Source organism: Aotus nancymaae, unplaced genomic scaffold (assembly GCF_030222135.1).
Source record: "Aotus nancymaae isolate 86718 unplaced genomic scaffold, 86718_ANA_hifiasm-v0.15.2.pri h1tg000016l, whole genome shotgun sequence".
In the NCBI taxonomy this organism is placed as follows: Eukaryota; Metazoa; Chordata; class Mammalia; order Primates; family Aotidae; genus Aotus; species Aotus nancymaae.
Window position 1 is genome coordinate 63038730 of NW_026988428.1, and position 22778 is coordinate 63061507.

General features: G+C 42.0%; 1 protein-coding gene across 8 annotated transcripts in view; it reads left to right on the top strand.

The window, feature by feature from the left end:
- The window catches only part of BICD1 (BICD cargo adaptor 1), a 274324-nt gene that overhangs the window by 106272 nt on the left and 145274 nt on the right, over window positions 1-22778 (top strand). For 7 of the 8 annotated variants that reach the window (XR_010343025.1, XM_012458412.3, XM_064377438.1 and 4 more), the window contains exon 2: window positions 6905-7117. Coding sequence is in view for 7 of the 8 variants with exons in the window: in XM_012458412.3 (XP_012313835.2) it covers window positions 6905-7117 (213 nt within the window). In the remaining variant the exon portion in view is untranslated. Of the gene's footprint in view, window positions 1-6904; window positions 7118-8361; window positions 8363-8998; window positions 12235-22778 lie in introns of those variants that run through there. The other variant, XM_064377440.1, reaches the window with a different exon arrangement.

A 22778-nucleotide genomic window follows, 5' to 3' on the forward strand; every position in this document is an offset into this window, starting at 1 on the left:
AAAATTAATTAAATGATATAAAATAAAAAATTCAGTACTTTGGTCATACCAGCCATATTTCAAAAGCTCAGTAGCCACGTGTGGCTGCTGAGGTGGACAGATCACGAGGTCAGGAGTTCGAGACCAGCCTGATCAATATGGTGAAACCCTGTCGCTACTAAAAATACAAATATTAGTTGGGCCTGGTGGCGCGCACCTGTGATCCCAGTTACTCAGGAGGCTGAGGCAGGAGAAGCGTTTGAACCCAGAAGGTGAAGGTTGCAGTGAGCCAAGATCATGCCACTGTACTCCAGCCTGGGTGATGGAGTGAGACTCCATCTCAAAATAAATACATAAATAAAAATAATAATGACCATATTGGACAACACAGATACATCATCATAGAAAGTTCCACTGGGCACTGCTAGCCTATGCTCTTATCTTGTCTTCCATTTTCTTCTAAGACCTTTTTCAACATTATGCTATGCCATGTACCTATTGATTTGTTTATGTTCCACTAGAATGTATGCTCTGGATAACCAAGTTTTTTGTTTTCCCAGAACATAGCTGAATCCTCAGTGCCTAAAGCAGTGCCTGACATAGTACAGTGCTTTGTAAATACTTGTTGAGTGAATGAACAATGAATGAATGAATTTTGGTTTTTTTTGCAGTTTCAAATCAAAAGTCTAATGTCCTTGGGTGACCTAGTACACGTTCTGCCAATTTTCAAGATAAAAGAATGAAAATTCTTGACCAAAGTTAAATATACTAACCAAACTTTTATTTCTTTTTTGAGGAATAATGGGTATGAAAATTCTGTTTATCAGTCAACATATCCTGATTATGAACACATAAAATATCAATTTTCTTTGCATTAAGAAGCCATGTAAGTAGTAGGAGAAAACAAAGTACTTATTACATAGCTAACTGGACTTACGGTCACATCTCATTTAAAGCAAATTTGGTTCATGCAATGGAATATACTAAAAGTGATATTGTGCAATTGTAGTTACAGACATGACAAGAAATCATAATACATTCTAAAAGCATATAGAAAATGTCAGTTTACTTAAACTTACTTTAAACAAAAATTAAATGATTGCAGTACCTAAGAGGAATTTGCAATCCAAACAAAATATAACTAGAAGCATGACTACCCTCTAGTAGATTGAAGCTAGTGTTGTGATTTCAGCCAAAGATGCAGCTTCAGTAACCTTGAAAAAGATTGTTTCCCTTCTGTCAGGCCCGGCTTTGTCAGGAGATACTCAGAAGGTGATGGAGGAAGGAGGTACCTGGTGAAGCCAGAGAAGTCTGGTAAATCAACTTTAACAAGTAGCCAGATGATAGATGTCAGTTGGGTGTCATACCCAATTCTAGTTGCTGACAATTAGAAATTAGATAAAATAGGAGTGTTTTCTCCTTCACCCTCCCTTTCTTAAAAGCAGCCATTTTCTGAGTAGTGTTAGTTCTTAGGTCTCAGGGGATTTGCAAATGCAGATCATGAGACACCTCTAGCTTGTGCAGGATTGGTGTTATTTTGCTATTTCAAATGAAAAACATGATGGTTAGTGTCCTTGGATGACCTCGTATGCTTGTATTGTTTTTCATATCAGGTCCAGTGAAGGGCCAAGTTCTTCATAAATATGGCTAATTTTGGAAACCCATATGTTCGGCTAAGGTTTCTGAACTGCAATAAGTATGAATGGAGGATTTATCAACATTTGGATATTTGCAATTTCATTTCTTGATTATTTTTTGAAAATCTATTCTGGGTTTATATCTGAAATTTTTATCTCCTTTGGTGCTAGATCCAGAGTACAGTTTTTGAAAACTTTAAATCAAGGGTAGAACAATAAATTCACTTGCTCTTAAGACCTTAGGGGTTGTTGACTGGGCATTGTGGCTCACGCTTGTAATCCTAGCACTTTGGGAGGCTGAGGTGGGCGGATCACGAGGTCAGGAGATCGCGACCAGCCTGGCCAATACGGTGAAACCCTGTCTCTACTAAAAATATAAAAATTAGCTGGGCGTGGTGGCAGGTGCCTGTAATCCTAGCCACTTGGGAGGCTGAGGCAGGAGAATTTCTTGAACCTGGGAGGTGGAGGTTGCAGTGAGCTGAGATTGTGCCACTGCACTCCAGGCTGGGTGACAGAGCTAGAATCCATCTAAAAAAAAAAAAATTACAAACCAAGAGAGCATTGCCTATGTGCTGTGAAAAAGACAAGAGCCACAGAATGGCCAAATCTGTTGCTTTTACTCAGGCAGAGTGAAGAAAACTCTGGCCCTGTGACAGACATTTCGTTTTCTGTACATAGAAGTGGGGAAATAGTTGTGGAAAAAGAAAAAAAAAAAGCCAGCTGGGGTTCTTGACACACAGTTCATGCTAATTTTAAATTGTACTAATACTTGACTATATAATGAGGGATCATTTGCAGGGTGATGATCTGTTGGAGACCAGCAGGACACCCTGGGGAGAGGGAGAGAGGCTTCCAGAACCTTCCCCTTCAGAGGCCTTTTAATAGGTACTGAATTCAGAAATGACCTCACAGAATCTGATCATTATTGATGCAAGAACAAAGTCAACATCATCTGCAAAGATAATTTTTCTCATCAAACTATGACTGCCTATGCTTATTACCACATCTGGAAATCTGACTACTTAAATAAGAATTTCTGTCAAGAGACTGAACAAACCACGCACCAGGAGTATTCTACTCTGTATGTACAGATGGACATCGATCCTGGAATATTTCTTTCTCATCGATGCTTAGGGACCATCTTTTGATTTTGATCCACGTCAAGATTCTAAGGTAGTTTAACTAAGACGTGGCTTTTCAGTGTTGTTTTTTTCAAAAAATTTCTGTTTCTGTGAGTGTAATGTAGGGAGGAGTACCAGATTGTTTTTATAAGTTGTTTCTTATAATGATTAACACATCTTTTCTGCCTTAAGGTTTATAACAAATGTGAAGCTAAGTTTCACAGGTTAATTTCAGCCTAATCTTTTCGTGGATGATAGCATAGTCCAGAAGCAATATGCTGTGATATTTTATTTTATCTTATTTTATTTTTGAGACAGAGCCTTGCTCTGTTGCCCAGGCTGGAGTGTAGTTGTGTGATCTTGGCTCACTGCAACCTCCGCCTCCCAGATTCAAATAATTTTCCTGCCTCCACCACCCAAGTAGCTGGGATTACAGGCATGCACAAGCATGCCCAACTAATTTTTGTATTTTAATAGAGATGGGGTTTTGCCATGTTGGCCAGGCTGGTCTTAAACACCTGGCCTCAAGGGGTCCACCCGCCTCGACCTCCCAGAGTGCTGGGATTGCTGGCATGAGCCACTACACTTGACCTGTTACGACATTTTAAATTTCAAAATGTAATAAAATCACAACTTATGCCAGAAAGCCACAGTACTTCTCATTGAATATAGTATCTTCTTGGTGTTCATATCCTTATGTTCTTACGTTAACTCTATGTGCCAGTATTTTACCAAATCTATCAACTCTTTTAAGGCAGAGACTACATTTATTTACTTTTTAACTTTTTGTTTGAAATAACTTTAGAGTTAGAAAAAAGTTGCCCAAAAATACTACACTGATTGTCATGTACCCTTGATGTAGCTTCCCCAGATGTTACCATCTTACATAACCATAGCACAGCAAGGGAAACAGAAATTGACATTGATACAGTAGCATCACTGACTAACCTAAACTTATTTCAGTTTGCCAATTGTCCTACTAGTGTCCCTTTTAAGGTCCAGGATCCAACCTAGAATCCCATACAACACTTAATTGTCACATGTTGTTAGTCATCTAGTCCAGAGGCGTCTTTCTATAATTTTTGCAACTTAGTACTTTTTTTTTTTTTTGAGATGGAGTCTTTCTCTGTCGCCCAGGCTGGAGTGCAATGGTGTGATCTCGGCTCACTGCAACCTCTCCCGCCCAGATTCCCAGATTCAAGTGATTCTTCTGCCTCAGCTTCCCAAGTAGCTGTGATTATAGGTGCACACCACCACACCCAGCTAATTTTTTTTTTTGTATTTTTGGTAGAGACAGGGTTCACCATGTTGGCCAGGCTGGTCTCAATCGCCTGACCTTGTGATCCGCCTGCCTTGACCTCCCAAAGTGCTGGGATAACAGGCATGAGCCACTGCGCTCAGCCTTACGTATCCCCATCATTTTTTTTTAAAGCATTTGTAACTCTTTGGCATCACAAGATGTGTCAGGGTTATTTTGCTCCAGCCCTTGAATCAGTCACTTCTCCAAAGACCCTAGTTCTTTTTATTGGAGATTGGTATTTAGAAACAGAATCTGGATGCTTGATCTGCTCATTGCCACTGGTATGTCATTGCTTCTAGGCCCTCCCAGCTTACAGTGCTGGGAAATAATGTGTATGTATATACACATACGTGAACATGTTTCTCCCTCACGCTCCATGTCTATATACCTATGAATATTTATCTACCTGTTAAAAACAATAAGTTTATCCTGATACTTCCACTTACAACTCAATATCACAGTTTTCTTTTAAATACCTCTTTCTCCTTACTTGTGGCTTTTTCTCCAACAGTTAGAAACCAGGCATTCATTATCTACAATATATTTACTTATTTGCTCAACTCTAGTACATATGTAAAGAAGTTTCAGAATTGTGATCCCATAATCCCTATGAGAAATAAGTTTACCAACAAGATTATATAGCGTTCAGGTACAGTCCTTTTTGTCTTTTGTCTTAAGGTATATAATAAAAGTACTGGTTTCCAAAACTAGGTTAGATATTTTCTTTCTTGCCTCTTTCATGGTGACTGTTGTTTTTCGTTTTGTAATATACTAGGTTTTTTTGTTACTGTTCGTGTTCCATTCTGGGTTCCCCCAACACCTAGAGGTTGGTTTTAATATTTATTTGGGGGATGTGAAACATGACTATAGTTTTAAGAGTCAGAACTCTGTGAAAAGGGGCCGGGCACAGTGGCTCAAGCCTGTAATTCCAGTACTTTGGGAGGCCGAGATGGTTGGATCACTTGAGGTCAGGAGTTTGAGACCAGCCTGGCTAACGTGGTGAAACCTCTTCTCTACTAAAAGGACAAAAAGTAGCTGGGCGTGGTGGCAGGTGCCTGTAATCCCAGCTACATGGGAGGCTGAAGCAGGAGAATCACCTGAACACAGGAGGCGGAGGTTGCAATGAGCTGAGATCGCACCACTGCACTCTATTGTGGGCGACAGATCTAGACTCTGTCTAAAAAAGAAAAAGGAGCTATGTGAAAAGGCATTTCAGAAAAGTGTCATTCCTCCACATCCTTCTGTCTCCCATTCATTTCAGTCTCGCATTCTTCCCACCCTTTTCCCACCCACCCTGTAAGTAACCAGGTCAATTAGTTTCTGCTTTTTCTCCTATATTTCTTTTTGCCCAAATAAACAGACACATATATGTTTTCTTATATGGAGATGATATTCAGTGTCTGTTTTTGTGGTACTGGGCAATTTGAATGCTGTTTGGTAATTTTAACTCTTAAGGATACTGTTTATAATTGGTCTGTCCTTACTGCCAGTGTATTAGAAAGCACACTAAATGATTGGGGTGTTTTTTTTTTTTGTAAAATATTTGTGAGATTTTTTTTTTTTTGAGATGGGGTTTCGTTCTGTAACCTTGGCTGGAGATTTTTAAAAAAATGAAGTTGACAGGCCAGGTGCAGTGGTTCATGCCTGTAATCCCAGCACTTTGGGATGCCGAGGTGGGCAGATCACGAGGTCAAGAGGTTGAGACCATCCTGGCCAACATGTTGAAACCCTGTCTCTACTAAAAATACAAAAAATTTGCTGGGTGTGGTGGCGCATGCCTGTAATCTCAGCTACTCGGGAGGCTGAGGCAGGAGAATCACTTGAACCCGGGAGGCGGAGGTTGCAGTGAGCTGAAATCACGCCATTGTTTAGGGAGCCAGCCCTACATCACCTGTGGGTACCCCGAGTTCGGTGGGACAAAGGAATGAGAAAAAGACAGATTAAGAGAGAAAGTAACCAGGGGACCATCACTTTATTACTTTGGAGAAGACAGTGAAGGCCCTGAACTCTGATCATCAACACTCTTTACTGGTTACATTCAATTCGATCTACAGAGTAGGGGTGGAGTGATGGTGGGGAGAGGGTGATGGTGGAGTGAATCAGTGAGCTGGAACTGGTGTGTCATTCTAAAGATTGATAACAGTGGTGGTTTGGGAGTTTCACAAAACAAGAACGTGGTTATTTTTAACTTATTATTTATGTGCAGCTGGTGGAACTTGGGCCTTACAAAGAGCCTACAGGTCTGGTGACATCATAGTGCTACGAAGGGATTTTACATCCTTGAGCATAATGTTTGTGGTAACAGAGCCCAGGTCACCCTGCACCAGAACATGAGGCATGAAGAGGCCTTTCTCTTCAGAGGCCTTCTGTGGCCCTCCGCAGTTTGTTGTTCCTTGTTTATATGTTACTCATAACCAATTTATGTAGGCACTCTGTAAGTCCTTTCTCCTTTGCAGCTTTTCCCAACACATGCACTCCAGCCTGGCGACAGAGCGAGACTCCGTCTCAAATAAATAAATAAATAAATAAAATGAAGATGACATGAATTTTGATGGGCTTATTAACACTGAACTATTTCTTGATAAGAGTTGTCTAAAAAAATGAGAATATAAAGCAAGCAACAATTTTTTCAAGTTTTCTTTAATGCATTACAGATTTTTTTCGCAAGATAGTTTAAAGTTTTCTTTTTATTAAGTGAACTGAATTATTTCAGGCTTCAATGAGAGCTGCTAGACTGTTATATTTTGGGGGTCTCGCAGAGTAGCTTTTCGTACACATATAAGCAGGAGTAAACATTTTCCCGAGTGTTTTAATAGGGCTTTGATGCATTTCATTGTGCACTCTTTTTCTTTCCACGTACTCTGCAGGCGTTTGGGCAGTCCTTCTCCATCCACCGGAAGGTTGCTGAGGATGGGGAGACTCGGGAGGAAACACTTCTGCAGGAGTCAGCATCGAAGGAGGCTTACTATCTGGGGAAGATCTTGGAGATGCAGAATGAGCTGAAACAGAGCCGGGCTGTGGTCACTAATGTACAGGCAGAAAATGAGAGGCTCACTGCGGTCGTGCAGGATCTGAAGGAGGTAAACAAACAAATTCCCTGTGAGAGACTTGTGAGAAGGAGAAATAGCGTTCTCTCCATAGCAGAGGGAATAACACTTTTGCTTTAATCAGAGGAGCTGTGTTAAGCATGAAACACATATTACTGAGCTAGCAACTTTTCTGTCTTTTTTAGTGAAATGACAGCTTGTTCTGAGATGAGCTTTTCTCTCTTCTGTTGTTTCTTGAGAGTTAAGTTTTGTATGTATTGTGGACTTGGGAATTGGCCTTACTATTTCTTCAAAGGTGTTTAAAAAATACAGTGACCTTAGCACTTCCTCCCTGCATTACCTGGTTTAATACAATGTGGAGAACGATTGGCTGTAATGCTATGTATCAGCACTAAATCCACCTGACAGTGGTGTTGGCTCCGGATGCGGCTCACTGGGAATGACAGCCCAGGCGCGTGTCCTGAGGAGTCTTCGAGTCTGGTGATGCAGATCCCCAGACTATTTTTCTGGTTATAGAGAAGGCAGCAAATTATAGCTGGTATGAATTAGGTCAGGGAGTCTTTCTTGGTCTATGAGTGTCCACCGAACTCACTATTCCTTTTTAGCTTTTCCAAGGCAGCATTGCCTGCCAGTCATTTTCAGACTGGCAGTCATTCTTTAGTGGAGGGGTGAGGTTGGAAACAGAGACAGCCAAAAGTAGCTTCATCCATCAAACTCCTGTAAGAGCATTTTTGGAAACTATATTCAATCATTCACTCCATATTTTGATATGAAAGTAGAAGAGATCCAGATGGCCTGTAACTCCTATACCAATGCGGTGGTGATTGACAGGTCCACAGCCAAATGGGCTCACTAGTTGAGCATTTTAGTAATAGAAATACGTAGGATGAAAATATTCTTCAATATTGTAAAATATAAGAGAAGCAATCCACATTTGAAATATGGGACATATGGCCGGGCGCGGTGGATCACGTCTGTAATCCCAGCACTTTGGGAGGCCGAGGCAGGCGGATCATGAAGTCAAGAGATCAAGACCATCCTGGTCAACATGGTGAAACCCCGTCTCTACTAAAAATACAAAAATTAGCTGGGCATGGTGGCGCACACCTGTAGTCCCAGCTACTTGGGAGGCTGAGGTGGAAGGATCACTTGAACCCGGGAGGCGGAGTTTGCAGTGAGCTGAGACTGTGCCACTGCGTTCCAGCCTGGCGACAGAGCAAGACTCTGTCTCCAAAAAAAAAAAAAAAAGAAAGAAATATGGGACATATAACAAATAGGGTTTTATTATTATAAGATATAAGTTGTCCAGAATTTATTGGAATCTTCTAGATAATTTACATTTACACATGTCCATATTACAATGAACTAATGAATACTGACAGCAAGGTTTCTTATTTACTTATCTCATTATCTTTGGATATGCCCAAATATAGCAACATGACTTGAGAAGACAGAGAGAAAGGATCTAATCAATTGGAAGTTAGTATTAAATGCTAAGAAAAACATAAGACAGTTTTCAGGATACCGGGGCCTCCTCATTTCCCTCTAGTGCGAACAACTGTTAAAAACACAGCTGCTTGGCCGTGCGCAGTGGCTCACGCCTGTAATCCCAGCACTTTGGGAGGCTGAGGTGGGTGGATCACGAGGTCAAGAGATTGAGACCATCTTGGCCAACATGGTGAAACTCAGTCTCTACTAAATAATTACAAAAAAATTAGCCAGGCATGGTGGTGCGTGCCTATAGTCCCAGCTACTCTGGAAGCTGAGGCAGGAGAATTGCTTGAACCTGGGAGGTGGAGGTTGCAGTGAGCCGAGATCACGCCACTGCACTCCAGCTTGGCAACAGAGTGAGACTCTGTCTCAACAAAAAAAAGCACAGCTGCTCTCTAGTTCCTTCTTTCTTTTTGAGACAAGGTGTCACTCTGTTGCCCAAGCTGGAGTGCAGTGTCAGAATCCAGCATCCACTGCACAAGTGGACAAAGGGTCATGTGGAGCCAAAGCCCACCATCCTGGTTATTAAACAAGGCACCAAACATTTGTAGGGAGCAACCTCAGCAGCCATGAGCAGCAGGGTCATGTGCAAGTTGGCAGAGAGGGCGTGGCATGGGCAACGTGAGGACCGTGTGCACACACATGCAGGTGGTTTGTGGAGAAGAACGTGACTAATTATTCAGTGAGTTGAACAGTCTTGATGGCCGGTTGAATGGTTCCTCTGAAAGCTGCAATCCCCATTGTGTGTAGCAGCTGCAGCTGAGCCAAGAACAGCCAAGGTTGAGGATGGGGCAGGGAATCCACAGATGCTTTTTTGTCTGAGTCAAGGCAGTGATGATTGATGGAGCATCCTCACTTACACAGCCACGCTTGAGGGCAGTTCCAGAGAGTAGATTTATGATGAGTAGCAGAAGCTAATTAATTAAGCATGAAGTTACGAGTTAGGAATGAACTGAGGCAGCAAAAGAAAAAAAATTTGAGGAGCCTTTCATTCAGTTCAGTTCTCCAACTTTAAGGAGCATCTGAATCACCTGGAGAGCTCATCAGACCATGAACACTGGGCCCCTCTCCGAGAGATTTTGATTTAGTAGATGGACGTAGGACCCAGTAATTTGCATTTAAAACAAGTTCCCAGGTGATGTGGGGGCTGCTGCTCTGGAAACCACATTTTAAGAACCACTAATTTAGATTTTTTGGCCTGCCCAGAGCTGAGGAAGGCTTACCACTGGGGCATTGCTATAAGCACCATGATCTCCTGAATAAAGCACTTGGTTGTGACCCTTCAATTTTTATGCATTTTCAATAGTTGATTTGAAGTAAGAGACTAACCTATTAATAGCCTATTAATGTGTTTATTCAGATTGGTCAGGTAACTAAAAGAAAAAAAGGTTGCGTGTCTTTGTGTTCTATGTGTGCCAACGATGTATTTGTTAATGCTCTTTCTGATGGAGTGAAAGCTGGTGATATTACTATAACCTTGAGTTTTTTTTGTTTTTAATCCAGTAGATGGTTTATTTTGATGTACCTAAGAGAATTATTATTAATATTTAGAGCTAACATAAAAGAATAGGAATAAATTCTATTTTTTGGTGTATTGATAGAGTTTTACTGGTTGGTATTAATTGAAATCTCAGACTTGATTTCCTTGCAGGCTCAATTTTATTTTTTATATTGTCTTCATTAACTGATGCACAGTGATCGAAAGAGTGATCATGTAGCTTAGAAGAATTATGACATGATGGACCGTGAGAAATATACAAGGATAACCAACCCAAAATATAGTAAATGATCAGTTTGACGGAGGCTATGTGTTTAATAACTTAATGGGATCATTTTTCTTTACTGAAAGGACTCATTTCCTGTTTCAGTAGGATTGTTGGTCCTAGCAAAGATGTGTGTTTGCGCATATATGATGGATGCAGTGTGAAAATTTACCCGTGTGTGTGTGTGTGTGCGTGTGTACAATGTCAAATTCTCTTCCATAAATAGTAGTTATAGGATAGTATGGTAGAAAATGGAAAAATTGCTGAATTAGATATTAGAAAATCAATATTCTCTTCAGCTCTACTGAAAGTTTTAATATTAAATTCATAGTATTTGTAAAATTTATATTAAGATTATATTAATATATAGCAAATACATAATAAACATAGGTAATTATCGTTAGTAACATTCTGCATACTCCAAAAACACCACTGAAGATACAGCTAATTATGTAGATCTATATTCTTAGGTTAAAGAAACATGAGATAAATATCTCTTTGGATCACTTGAGGTCAGGTGTTTGAGACCAGCCTGGCCAACATGGTGAAACCCCATCTCTACTAAAAATAAAAAAATTAGCTGGGTGTGGTGATGGGTGCCTGTAATCCCAGCTACTCAGGAGGCTGAGGCAGGAGAATCGTTTGAACCCGAGAGGCAGAGGTTGCAGTCAGCTGAGATCACTCCACTGCACTTCAGCCTGAGTAACAGAAAGAGTCTGTCTTTAAAAAAAAAACAAAAGAATTTAAGAGAGACCTTGCTTTCTGGATTAAGCCTTGGCTGGTTTGATCTTCTATCCAGAGCTTCCTTCATGTCAGAAATGAGGCTGTTTGACTTTGCTTATCATTCATGTGTCAGTGGAATAGCGCTTTTAATTTTCTTCAAGAATTTTTTCTTTGCATTCATAATTTGACTACCTTAACTAACTTAACTTGGCTAATTTGGCATATGCTTAATCATTTCTTCCTTTCCTTGGAAGTATGATTCTTTCACTAGGACACTTTGAGGCCACCGTAGTGTTATTAACTGGCCTGATTTCAGTATTGTTTTCTGTCAGGGAATAGGAGGCCCGAGTGGAAAGGGATGGGGAATGGCCGGTCAGTGGAGCAGTCAGAACGCAGACGTTTATGGATTAAGATTGCTGATTTATATTGGTGTGGTTCATGTCAGTATAATAGATAAAACAGTAATGAAAAACTTTGAAATATTGCAAGAATTACCAAAATGTGACACCGACACACAAAGTGAGCACATGCTGTTGGAAAAATGGAGCCAATAGACATGCTCAATGCAGAGTTGTCACAAGCCTTCAGTTTGTATAAAAAACAACAACAGCAACAACAAAAAAAGCTACAGAGCTCAATAAAACTCATCACAGTAAAATAAGATATGCCTGTATTTGATGCCTAGGAGATTTGGTAATAGTGTGGAATTAGAAATCAGGAACTCTGAGTTCAGGTCCTAGCTCAGCCATTTTACCAGCTGTGTGATTAAACTTCTCATTTCCTATATACACTAACTATATACTAACACTTGTCGTACACCTCATGACTTTTCATGAGGATAAAATGAGATGTTTCTCATTAAAGTGCCTTAGAAGAAATAGAGAACTTTGGCTAGACGCAGCGGCTCACACCTGTAATCCCAGCACTTTGGGAGGCCGAGGCAGGCGGATCACCTGAGGTCAGGAGTTCAAGCCCAGCCTGACCAACATGGTGAAACCTTGTCTTTACTAAAAATCCGAAAAAATTAGCCAGGCATGGTGGCAGGCACCTGTAATCCCAGCTACTCGGGAGGCTGAGGCAGGAGAATTGCTTGAACCTGGGAGGCAAAGGTTCAGTGAGCCAAGATTGCACCCAGCCCAGGCGACAGTATGAGACTTGGTCTCAAAAAAAAGAAAGAAAGAAATAGAGGAATTTTAAATGGTATTTACTGTTTGAAAGTTTGATTATCAAACTTATTCACACATAGGAAAACAGAAGATCAACTGGGGCAGCATGGGAAGCTCCAGCACCATCGACAATAGCAAGAAGTCATGGTTGACATCCTGACACCAAAAGAGGAAATGGAACACATATTTACAAGCCAGTAGATTGAAAGAGGAGAGCCATCTGGGTGTCTTCCTGTCAGTATAAACACCCTTTCATATCTGACTAGTCCATGAAAGAATCCTTGCATTATTACCTAGTACAGCATTGGATGTTCTTGCCAATGACCAGAATCGTAGGGAAAAGATTGAATTATTTAATGTATCCAGTAGGGAAAAGATTGAATTATTCAATGTATCCAGTGAAAACCAAAGTGTTTCTTCCAGTCTTTGATGTTTCTGGCTGGATAATTGGTCACTGGGAGCTGTGGTTACACAGGGCTGAGTGAAGCTGACGTTGCTGTGAAGGCGTGGCTTGGCTGTAGCTGGGAAGTTGTCTGTTTCCTGGCCCATCCCTATCTCTTTCCTCCTCTCAAAACTTGTTGGGAATGGACCTCATACCTCTCTGGAATGATTCGGTACATCAAACGGTGAAGAACTGTCATTGGTTTTAACTGATTTACGTAACTGATAATAATAACATAGCTAACATTTATTGTGGTCACCATATGCCAGGTACGAAGCTTAGCACTTTACTACATTCATTATTGCATTTAATTCTTTCAACAAACTTGCAGCGCATATGCGATTCCACGGGAGAGAGCTATATTTCTTTTGGTTGAAAAGTTTTTTGCAACACTTGCTGAGCTACAGTAAACAAATATGTCTATTAATGTTATTGGGAATTTGAGAGCCAAGTCTAGCAAAATATAGACAATTAATTCATTTTTGAATAATTGCAATTTGATTGTGCTTTTGGGGAAAATAAGATAAAATGGGTTTGTTTATAGGGATTACTGTGCAATTTAGGCTCATAGAGTTTGTGTGTGTGTATATACAGTTCTATGAATTTTTATTTTATTTTATTGAGATGGAGTCTTGCTCTGTCACTGAAGCTGGAGTGTAGGGGCGCGATCTTGGCTCACTGCAACATCCGTCTCCCAGGTTCAAGCAATTCTCCTGCCTCAGCCTCCTAAGTAGCTAGGATTATAGGTATGCACTACCACACGCAGCTAATTTTTGTATTTTAGTAGAGATGGGGTTTCATTATGTTGGCCAGGCTCGTCTTGAACCCCTGACCTCAAGTGATCAGCCTCCTAAAGCGTTGGGGTTACAAATGTGAGCCACCGTGCCTGACCAGTTCTATGAATTTTAACTCATAAGTAGGTTCATATTGCCACAACCCCTATTCGGAGGCAGACCAGTTTCACCACCTCAAAAGCTCCCTTGGTCACTGCTGCTCCTTGTAGTCAGAGCCTCTCCCACCTCAGCCTCTGATAACCAATCATCTATTGTCCATCACTATGTAAGCGGAATAAAACAGTATGCAACCTTTTGAGATTGGGCCCTTTCTCTCAGCATAAAGCCTTTGGGATTCATGTAAGCTGTTACATGAGTCAACAGTTTGTTCCTTTTTATTGCTGAGTGTTATTCTACTGTATAGATATATTGTGGTTACATTCATCAGTTCACCTACTGAAGAACATTTGAGTTATTTTCAGATTATGGTAATTATGACTAGAGCTTCTATAAGCATTCATGTACACTTAGTTTTTGTGACTTTTCATTTTTCTAGAATAAATACTTAGGAGAGTGGTAAGTGCATGGTTAACTTTTCCAGAACAGCTGGACCATTTTGCTCTCCCACTAGCAATGTGTAAAAGTTCCTGTTGCCTTGGGAGGCCAAGGCGGGTGGATCACGAGGTCAAGAGATCGAGACCATCCTGGTCAACATGGTGAAACCCCGTCTCTACTAAAAATACAAAAAATTAGCTGGGCATGGTGGCGCATGCCTGTTATCCCAGCTACTCAGGAGGCTGAGGCAGGAGAATTGCCTGAACCCAGGAGGCGGAGGTTGCGGTGAGCCGAGATTGCGCCATTGCACTCCAGCCTGGGTAACAAGAGCGAAACTCCGTCTCAAAAAAAAAAAAAAAAGTTCCTGTTGCCCCTATTCTTGCCAGTCCCTGGTATTAACAGTAGTTTGTTTGTTTTTTGAGATGGAGTTTTACTCTTGTTGCCCAGGCTGGAGTGCAACGGTGTGATCTTGGCTCACTGCAGCCTCTACCTCCCAGGTTCAAGCAATTCTCCTGTTTCCGCCTCCCAAGTAGCTGGGATTACAGGCACCCGCCACCACGCCCAGCTAATTTTTTGCATTTTTAGTAGAGACGAGGTTTCACCATGTTGACCAGGCTAGTCTCAAACTCCCGGCCTCAGGTGATATGCCTGCCTCAGCCTCCCCAAATGCTGAGATTACAGGCGTGAGCCACTGCTCCCAACCTTAACAGTATTTCTTAAATTTTAGCAACTCTAATTGGTGTGTAATGGTATCTCATTACGGTTTTAATTTGCATTTCTCTAATGACTGAGAATGACATCTTTCATGTGCTTGTTTGCCTTCCATATATTCTCTTTGGTATAATGTCTTTTCAAGACTTTTGCCCATTTTTAATTGGGTTGTTTCTTTTCCTATGGTAAGGTTTTTTTTTGTTGTTTGGTTTGGTTTTGGTTTTTTTTTTTTTTTTTTTTTTTTGAGACGGAGTCTCTCTGTCGCCCACGCTGGAATGCAATGGCATAATCTCAGTGCACTGCCAACATCCACTTCCTGTGTTCAAGCGATTCTCTTGTCTCAGCCTACCAAGTAGCTGGGACCTCAGGTGCACCACCACCACGCCTGACTAATTTTTGTATTTTTAGTAGAGATAGAGTTTCACCATGTTGATCAGGCTGGTCTCGAAATCCTGACCTCAGGTGATCCACCCATCTCGGCTTCCCAAAGTGCTGGGATTATAGCTGTGAGCCACTGCACCCAACCTATTTTTTAATTTTAAATTAATATGTTAACTGGATTTTTGTCAAAAAATTAGAGAATTCTCTTTAAGTAACCATCTCCTCACTTCACACTTAGCCTGGGAAAAATGAAAGCAAGTATTAGTGCATCCAGGGAGCGTATCACCAACCATGCATAAAGCTTAAAGGGAGGGGACAGGCTGAGTGGCCAGTAGGCCATGGTCATCCCACAGGACCAGGCCAGGCCCCAGGCATCAGGGACTCTTCTCCCAGCCCACCTGGTGGCCCTCAAATTCCATGATGGGACAGACATTTCTCCTGTCCCAGCTGAGAAGATGGGAGGGAGAGGAGAAAAGGCAAAGGAAAGAAATCCCAGAAACCCTAGCAGGGAAGCAGAGGGACTTCCTCCCCAGCTGCAGTTGCTCCTGACACCACTCAACCCCTGGAGCTCTTCAAGGACAGGGAAGGCCAGTATGCCTGGGGCTGGAGCCTGGCTGGGAAGGGAATGTGGGCTCGAAGTTTCTGGATGGTGGCCTTCCACAGCTAGGCACAGACCAGGGGAGAGCATGTGAGGAGGGCCTGGGGAGGTCCTGGGGAAGATACACAGCTCAGGAGGTTGAGTGTAAAGAGGCTGCCAGACCGGGGAGATGGCTGAAGAGCCTCCTCCATGTGAAGCTCCTAGAGCAAAAACAGAACAAGGGGGACACCCATGCCCTGGAGGAGAGCCCTAAAGATGGTAATGGAGCACAGCTGAGCATCGCCCTGGATTCTGAGCTAGTGTGGGAAGCTGGGGGGGGCACCTCTCCCGAGGCCAGGGGCCCTTCCCTTCCTTCATTGCCAGTTGCTAGTAATTTAACAATCAGACTTGGAGGAGGAGCAAGGCCCTCCATTGCCTCCTGTAGCCTCCAATGCTGACCCAATGGGAGGGGTAGGAAAGGGCAATGAGGGTGTGAAACAGGGAGGTGGGAGGGCTCTAATGGGTCTTCTTATTTTCGGAGGGGGTGCTGTAATAGTGTAGTGGCAGAGGCTGGTTCCTGGGAATGTAGGTGTTGTGTGGGTTACCCGGCATTGGCAGCTACTTTTGCAGCTCTGGCTTTGGTTGCCAGAGCAGAGGGGCCTATAGGGCCACTGACCAGAGGTTCCATGAGCTCAGATAGGGCAGTGGCAGGGATTGCAGTTATCCCATAGCTCCATCTGCCATGGGAGGTCTTGGATAGAACTCAGAAGGGATCTGTGGATTGGGGCAGCCAGGAGGGCAAAGGTACATTCCATTGACGACTGGCGGAGCAAAGACATAGGCTCTGCTGGGTATGTAAGAGTAGTAATAGGCTCCATTGGGAGCCCTGCCCCTGGAGGCTTGAAATGCTACCTGGAGCATTCATTGTCCAGACTGCTGTAAGGTGAACTTGTATGAAGCCCAGCCTTCCAGCCCTCTCCTGCTTCACCCTTCACTGTTCCTTTGAAGTAGTTTGCAGCAAACAGGCTAGTTGATCTCACAGTCCTCCATCAGGTGAAAGGCATCGCAAAGGCCTTCATGGAGTTCTTCTTCTTGAGTAGAAAGATGACCGGTAAGGGGTAAGGCAGACGGTGCCTCTCTTGGTCCCTTTGAAGGACTCTGGCACATGCTTCATGTCATTGAACATCAGTTCCACATGGACACAGGACATGAGGATGCTCTTGGTGTTGTTGATGCTCACTCGGCCACCCTGGGAGTGATTCCTGTTGAGCGCCATGGTCTCTTGGAAAGGGGTCCCAATATCGATCAGGGCCTTGAGTTCGTTTTTGCATGAAGGATTGGTTTAGATTGAGGTTCCTTTTTGTGGCGTACAAATGTCCAATTGTCCATTTGTTGGAAAGATGTACTCTTTCTCCACTGAATTGCCTTTACACTTTTGTCAGAATTTCTTGGCCATGTTTGTGTGGGTCTGTTTATAGAATCTGTATTCTGCTCTGTTGATCTGGTGCCTATCCTTTCACCAGTACACACTGTCATGAAGTCAGAGAGGTAACAGGAAGCCAGATCGTGTAGGGCCTTGTAGACCATTGAAAGGATTTTGGCTTTTATCTTAAGTGAAATGAGAAGCTATGGGAAGGTGTTGGGCAAAGGAGTACCCTGACTTTATTGAGGCAAGGATAGGAATGTGAGGTACTACAGTCATCCAGATATGCAGAAATGGTGGTTTGGGCCAGGATGATGGACAGAAGTGGTAAAAAGTAGTTATATTCTGAATAATTTTTGAGAGTGACCCCAACGGGATTTTCTAATGGGTTGAATGTAGAGAATGAAAGATAAGTATCAGAAAAGATAACTCTCATCTAAGATTTTAGCTTGACCAACATGAAAAATGGAGTTAAGATGGGAAAAGCTTCAAATGAAGCACATTTTAGGAAGGAAGGCCAGAAGTTCGGTTTTGAACATGTTAAATTTTACGTTTCTATTAGAGCTTCAACTGTGGATGTTGAGTGAATAGTGGGTGATAAGGGCCAAGAGTTTGGGAGAGAGGTCTGGGAATGGAGGTATAAATTTTGGATCCAGGCCAGGCGTAGTGGCTCTCACCTGGAATCCCAGCACTTTGGGAACCTGAGGAGGGTGGATTACTTGAGACCAGGAGTTGGTGACCAGCCTGGCTAACATGATGAAACCTTGTCTCTACTAAAAATGCAAAAAATTAGCCAGGTATGGTGGTGTGCACTTGTAATCCCAGCCACTCGGAAGGCTGAGGCAAAGGAATCGCTTGAACCCGGGAGGCGGAGGTTGCAGTAAGCCAAGATCATGCCACTGCACTCCAGCCTGGGTGGCAGAGCAAGACTCCATCTCAAAAAAAAATGTTTGGATCCATCAGTAGATAGATGTCATGTAAGGCTGTGGCATTGGTGGAATCACCAAGGGTAGATGTGTAGAGAGAAAAGGGCAAGCACTGAGGCCTGGGTCACTGCAGCATTGAGACACTGGGGACAAAAAAGGAAACGGTAAAGGGCACTAAAAAATAGTAGTGAGTTAGAGAGAAAGCACAGAATAGTTTCTGAAAGCCAAATAAGGAAATGGTATCCAGGAAGGAAGTGATCAACAGTGCGGATGCTGCTAATGGGTCAGACGGGATGAGGACATATATTGACCACTGGGTTAAGCAACAGCGGATCATTGGTCATCTCAGTGAAAGAAGCTTCCATAGAGTGTTTGGAGAAGAAGCCTGAGGAGAGTCGGTTTAAGAGAGGATAAAAGGAGAGGAATTGCAGACAGAGAATAGAAGCGTTTTTTGTGGAGTCTGTTTGCAAATAGGACCAAAGAAATGAGGAGGTAGCTAGGGGAGGAAGTGGGCTCAGCTACAAGTTGTTGTGTTTTGTTCCTTTTTAAGATGGAAGAAATAGCATTTGTGAATGCGAATGGCCATGACCCCATAATGTGGGAAATTTGAATGATATAAGAAGAAAAGAGAAGAAAGCCTAGAGCAAGTGATTTCCTTGAGTGAAGGAGAAAGGGGTGGAATCTAGTACAAAAATGGAGGGATTGCCCTTAGACAGGAACTACAAAATTTAATCTATGGTAATGCTTGGAAAAGCAGAATATGTGGATGCAGATGCCAGCACAAGGGTGTGTGAATAAAGTGAGTCCTCTTCTGTCTGTTTACATGTCCTCAGTGCAGTGGAAGCAAGGTCGGCAGCTGCCAGGGAAGGAAGGGAAGGGGATTTGAAGGGAGAAAAGTGGGAGATAATCACCTGGAGAGTGAACCATGGGAGTCATGGGAGTGAGTACTGCCGTAGGAGAAAAGATCCCTCATGCCTGTAGTCCTAGTACATTAGGAGGCTGAGGTGGGAGGATCACTTAAGCCCAGGAGGTTGGGGCTGCAGTGAGCCAAGGTTGCGCCACTGCCCTCCAGTCTAGGCAACAGAATGAGACCCTGTTTCTAAATAAATAAATAAGCAAATAAATAAGTAGGAATTCAGGAATTGAGATCATCTCTGTGGGTATTGAGAATGCCAGGAATGAAGACCAGAAATTCTAGAGATGATGGCAATGCGAAATGAAGGGGAATGAGTTGGTGTTTGGTAGGTAACGGTAACAGTGCTGGATAGCGGATGATATAATTTGATGACATCAGGTTTAAAGCACAGCAGTTTTAGAGAGGAGAGAGGGAGAGTGCTCTGAAAGCAGCCATGTGGAGCAAAAGGGGCATCTGTCTCACCTTCAGGCCAACTGGTGTGGGAGTGAAATAGTCAGCACTTCAGAGGGTTGCAGGGAAACAGTGTCCCCAAGAGAGAGTCAGGTTTCTGTTAAAGGCAGGTGCATTATGCACATCTGTGAAATTATCATGATGACTGCTGTAATCTCATATGCTCATAGAGCCAGTGAATATTGATTGATCATAAACTGCATGCATTATTTTAAGGAGCATGGACATTTAATTTCTCTTTTTAAGGACTGGGAATATTTTTTCTATGATTTGGAAAGTGATGTTATTATATTTGTCAATGAGAAATAATACAATAGCTTTTTCATAGTTTACAAAATGATATCAGTTGCTCTTTATTAAAAAATAACTTTAGCCTTTTATGGTTATTTTGGGGAGATAATAAAGATAGACATCTCCATAATCCCAAATATTTGGGAGAAAACTTCAAAAATTAAAGCGTATTTAGGCTGAGCATGGTGACTCGTGCCTGTGATCCCAGCACTTTGGGAGGCCAAAGTGGACAGGTCACTTGAACCCAGGAGTTTGGGACCATCCTGGGCAATGTGGCAAAACCCTGTCTCTACAAAAAAAATACGAAAAACTACAGGCGTGTGCATGTGGTCCCAGCTACTCAGGAGGTTGAGTCTGCAGTGAGCTGTGATCACACCACTGCACTCCAGCCTGGATGACAGAGCAAGACCCTGCCCCCACCCCCTCCTCAAAAAAAAAAAGCATATTTATATATTCCCGGGATCCAAATGTTGGACATCATTTGGACACAGCTTCAAAATGGTACCAATTCTTTTAATTTATGACTGTTTTATTTCTGCATTAGAAAATGAGAAGGGGCCAAAACTTCTGGCCTGATATGACAGTGACATCAACTTCTTGTGTAATAGCCTGTCATTAAGCCAGTGCCAAATGGAAAATTAAATGGGAAATGGCAGAGAGCATTGCCCAGGACATACTGTAGAAATAGCAACTCTGGCACTGACATAGGTTTTAAAAAAATTATGTTTTAAAAGTAATCTTGCTGGGAGGCCAAGGCGGGCATATATATCACCTGAGGTCAGGAGTTCCAGACCAGCCTGGCCAACATGGTGAAACCCTCTCTCTACTAAAAATACAAAAATTGGCTGGGTGTGGTGTGGAGCTACTCTGGAAGCTGAGACAGGAGAATCGTTTGAACCCAGGAGGAGGAGGTTGCAGTGAGCTGAGATTGTGCCATTGTACTCCCCCGCTGGGTGACAGAGTGAGACTCTGTCAAGAAAAAAAAAAAAGTAATCTTACAGTCCCCTTTATTGTTTTTCAAAGTCATTACATTTTTTATCTGTTATTGTTCACCATTTAAAAATAAGCAGGGGAAGGCAGCCTACTTTTTAAAATGTGGAACAGGTATGGTGTACTTAGCATATATATAAGGATTTCTGTCCTCTCTCTTTCCTCCCTCCCCTTCCACTTTTCCTCCTTCCTCCTCCTTCCTTCCCTCCCTCCCTCCCTCCCTCCCCTTTTGTATCTTGTGAATAGGGTCAAACACCAGTTTTCTACTTCTTGGACCATAAGAATAAAGATCTGTGCACAATCCATTTTGTACATATTGATTCTTGGACTAAAAATAGCTCGATTTGGTTTCAAACCTTTTCTCCCACCCTAAGTTCAGGTTTTGTTCCCTGTGCAGCTTGGTAGGTGGGGAAGTAATGCATAGTCAGCATTTCATCTGGGATGCTTAGTGGACAGTTTTCATCTTTTTTTTTTTTTACATCTTGACCTCTATTTCCAAAAAACATCCCGGTTGGCAGGTCTAGCCTGATTAAGATTCCGTTCAGGCATTTAATTCTCCTAAGGGAATTTACAGCTTAATCTAACAATCAAGGATACCAGAATCTACTCAGGACTTAATTTCTTGAAGGTTATAGGAAATGTATACTCGAGCAACCTAATGAATGGGCTTAGTGATATTGTAATGAATTTTTATATATAGCTCAAATTACACTTTTTAATGCATCTCCAACAAAGGTATTTTTAAAAACAAATATTGTAGACTGAAGTGTATTAGCTGTGTTAGTAGATCTAAATTTAACTTTCAATTTGAATTAAAGTAGAACACTGTGCATCTCATAAGAAAGGTTATACATTGATTACCTTGTTAGCCAGCTTTCATATCACCTTTCATGACACAGTTGATGTTCAGGAACATCAAAACTTATTTAGAAATAGTTTTCTGATATGGTTTTGGTTTCACTAAGACAACTATTTAAAAAGCAGAATTTTAACTAAACAGCATGTGTTTGTTTTTAATTTTTTTTTGGAGTCAGAGTCTCCTCACTCTGTTGCCCAGGCTGGAGTGCAGTGGCATGTTTTGGCTCGCTGCAACCTCCACTACCTGAGTGGAGGTTGCTGAAGCAATCCTCCTGCCTCAGCCTCCTGAGTAGCTGGGACTACAGTCATGTGCCAGCACACCTGGATAATTTTTGTATTATTTGTAGAGATGGGGTCTACAATTTTTTGTAGAGACCAGGCTGGTCTCAAACTCTTGGGCTCATTCAGTCTGCCCGCCTCAGCCTCCCAAAGTGCTGGGATTTACAGGTGTGATCCACTGTTGCCAGGCTAAACATCTCTTCTGAGGCTATCACAATATATACTATTCTCACAGCCTACAGTAGATTATAGACATCTAGAATATAAAAATGTATTTCCTGATCGGCTTGGCACATAATATATTCCTACAGTTGTTTGAAAACATATATATTAACAGAGTGACAATATTTACAGGCAGAATTACTTTTGTGTCTTATTGTAACTTACACGAGAGTGTGTCTAAGAATGGGGTAGAGATTTGTCTGTAAAAAGAGGTGGCCCACAAGCTTTCTTGGATAGTTAACTCAGTAGTGAGAATGAAGGACATAAAATAACCCATCAGGATAACACCTCCTCTCTGGCCTTCAACAATTAATGATAAACTGGGCCTGGAGAGGAATAAAAAGCTTGTATCATCTTTGAATCAGTCTTTCCTTGACAGTGCCTTCCAATGAAATGATGTTCATAAACTTTTTTTCATTATCATCTCTGAAAAGAGCCTTCTTGGATACTTATTTTTCCTAGTCGCCACAAAATTAAACACAGGCACACTGCATCTTGCTGTGCTTTGCTTTCTGCTCTTGGCAGATAATTGTGTTTTTTTACAAAGTGAAGGCTTGTGGCACCCCTACATTGAGCAAGTCTACTGGGACCATTTTTTCTCAACAGCATATGCTCCTTTTACATCTGTGTCACGTTTTGGTAATTCTTACAATATTTCAAACTTTTTCATTATTATTAGATCTGTTAATGGTGAACTGTGATCACTGTCTTTGGTGTTACTGTTGTAATTGTTTGGGGATGGCATGAACTACATTCA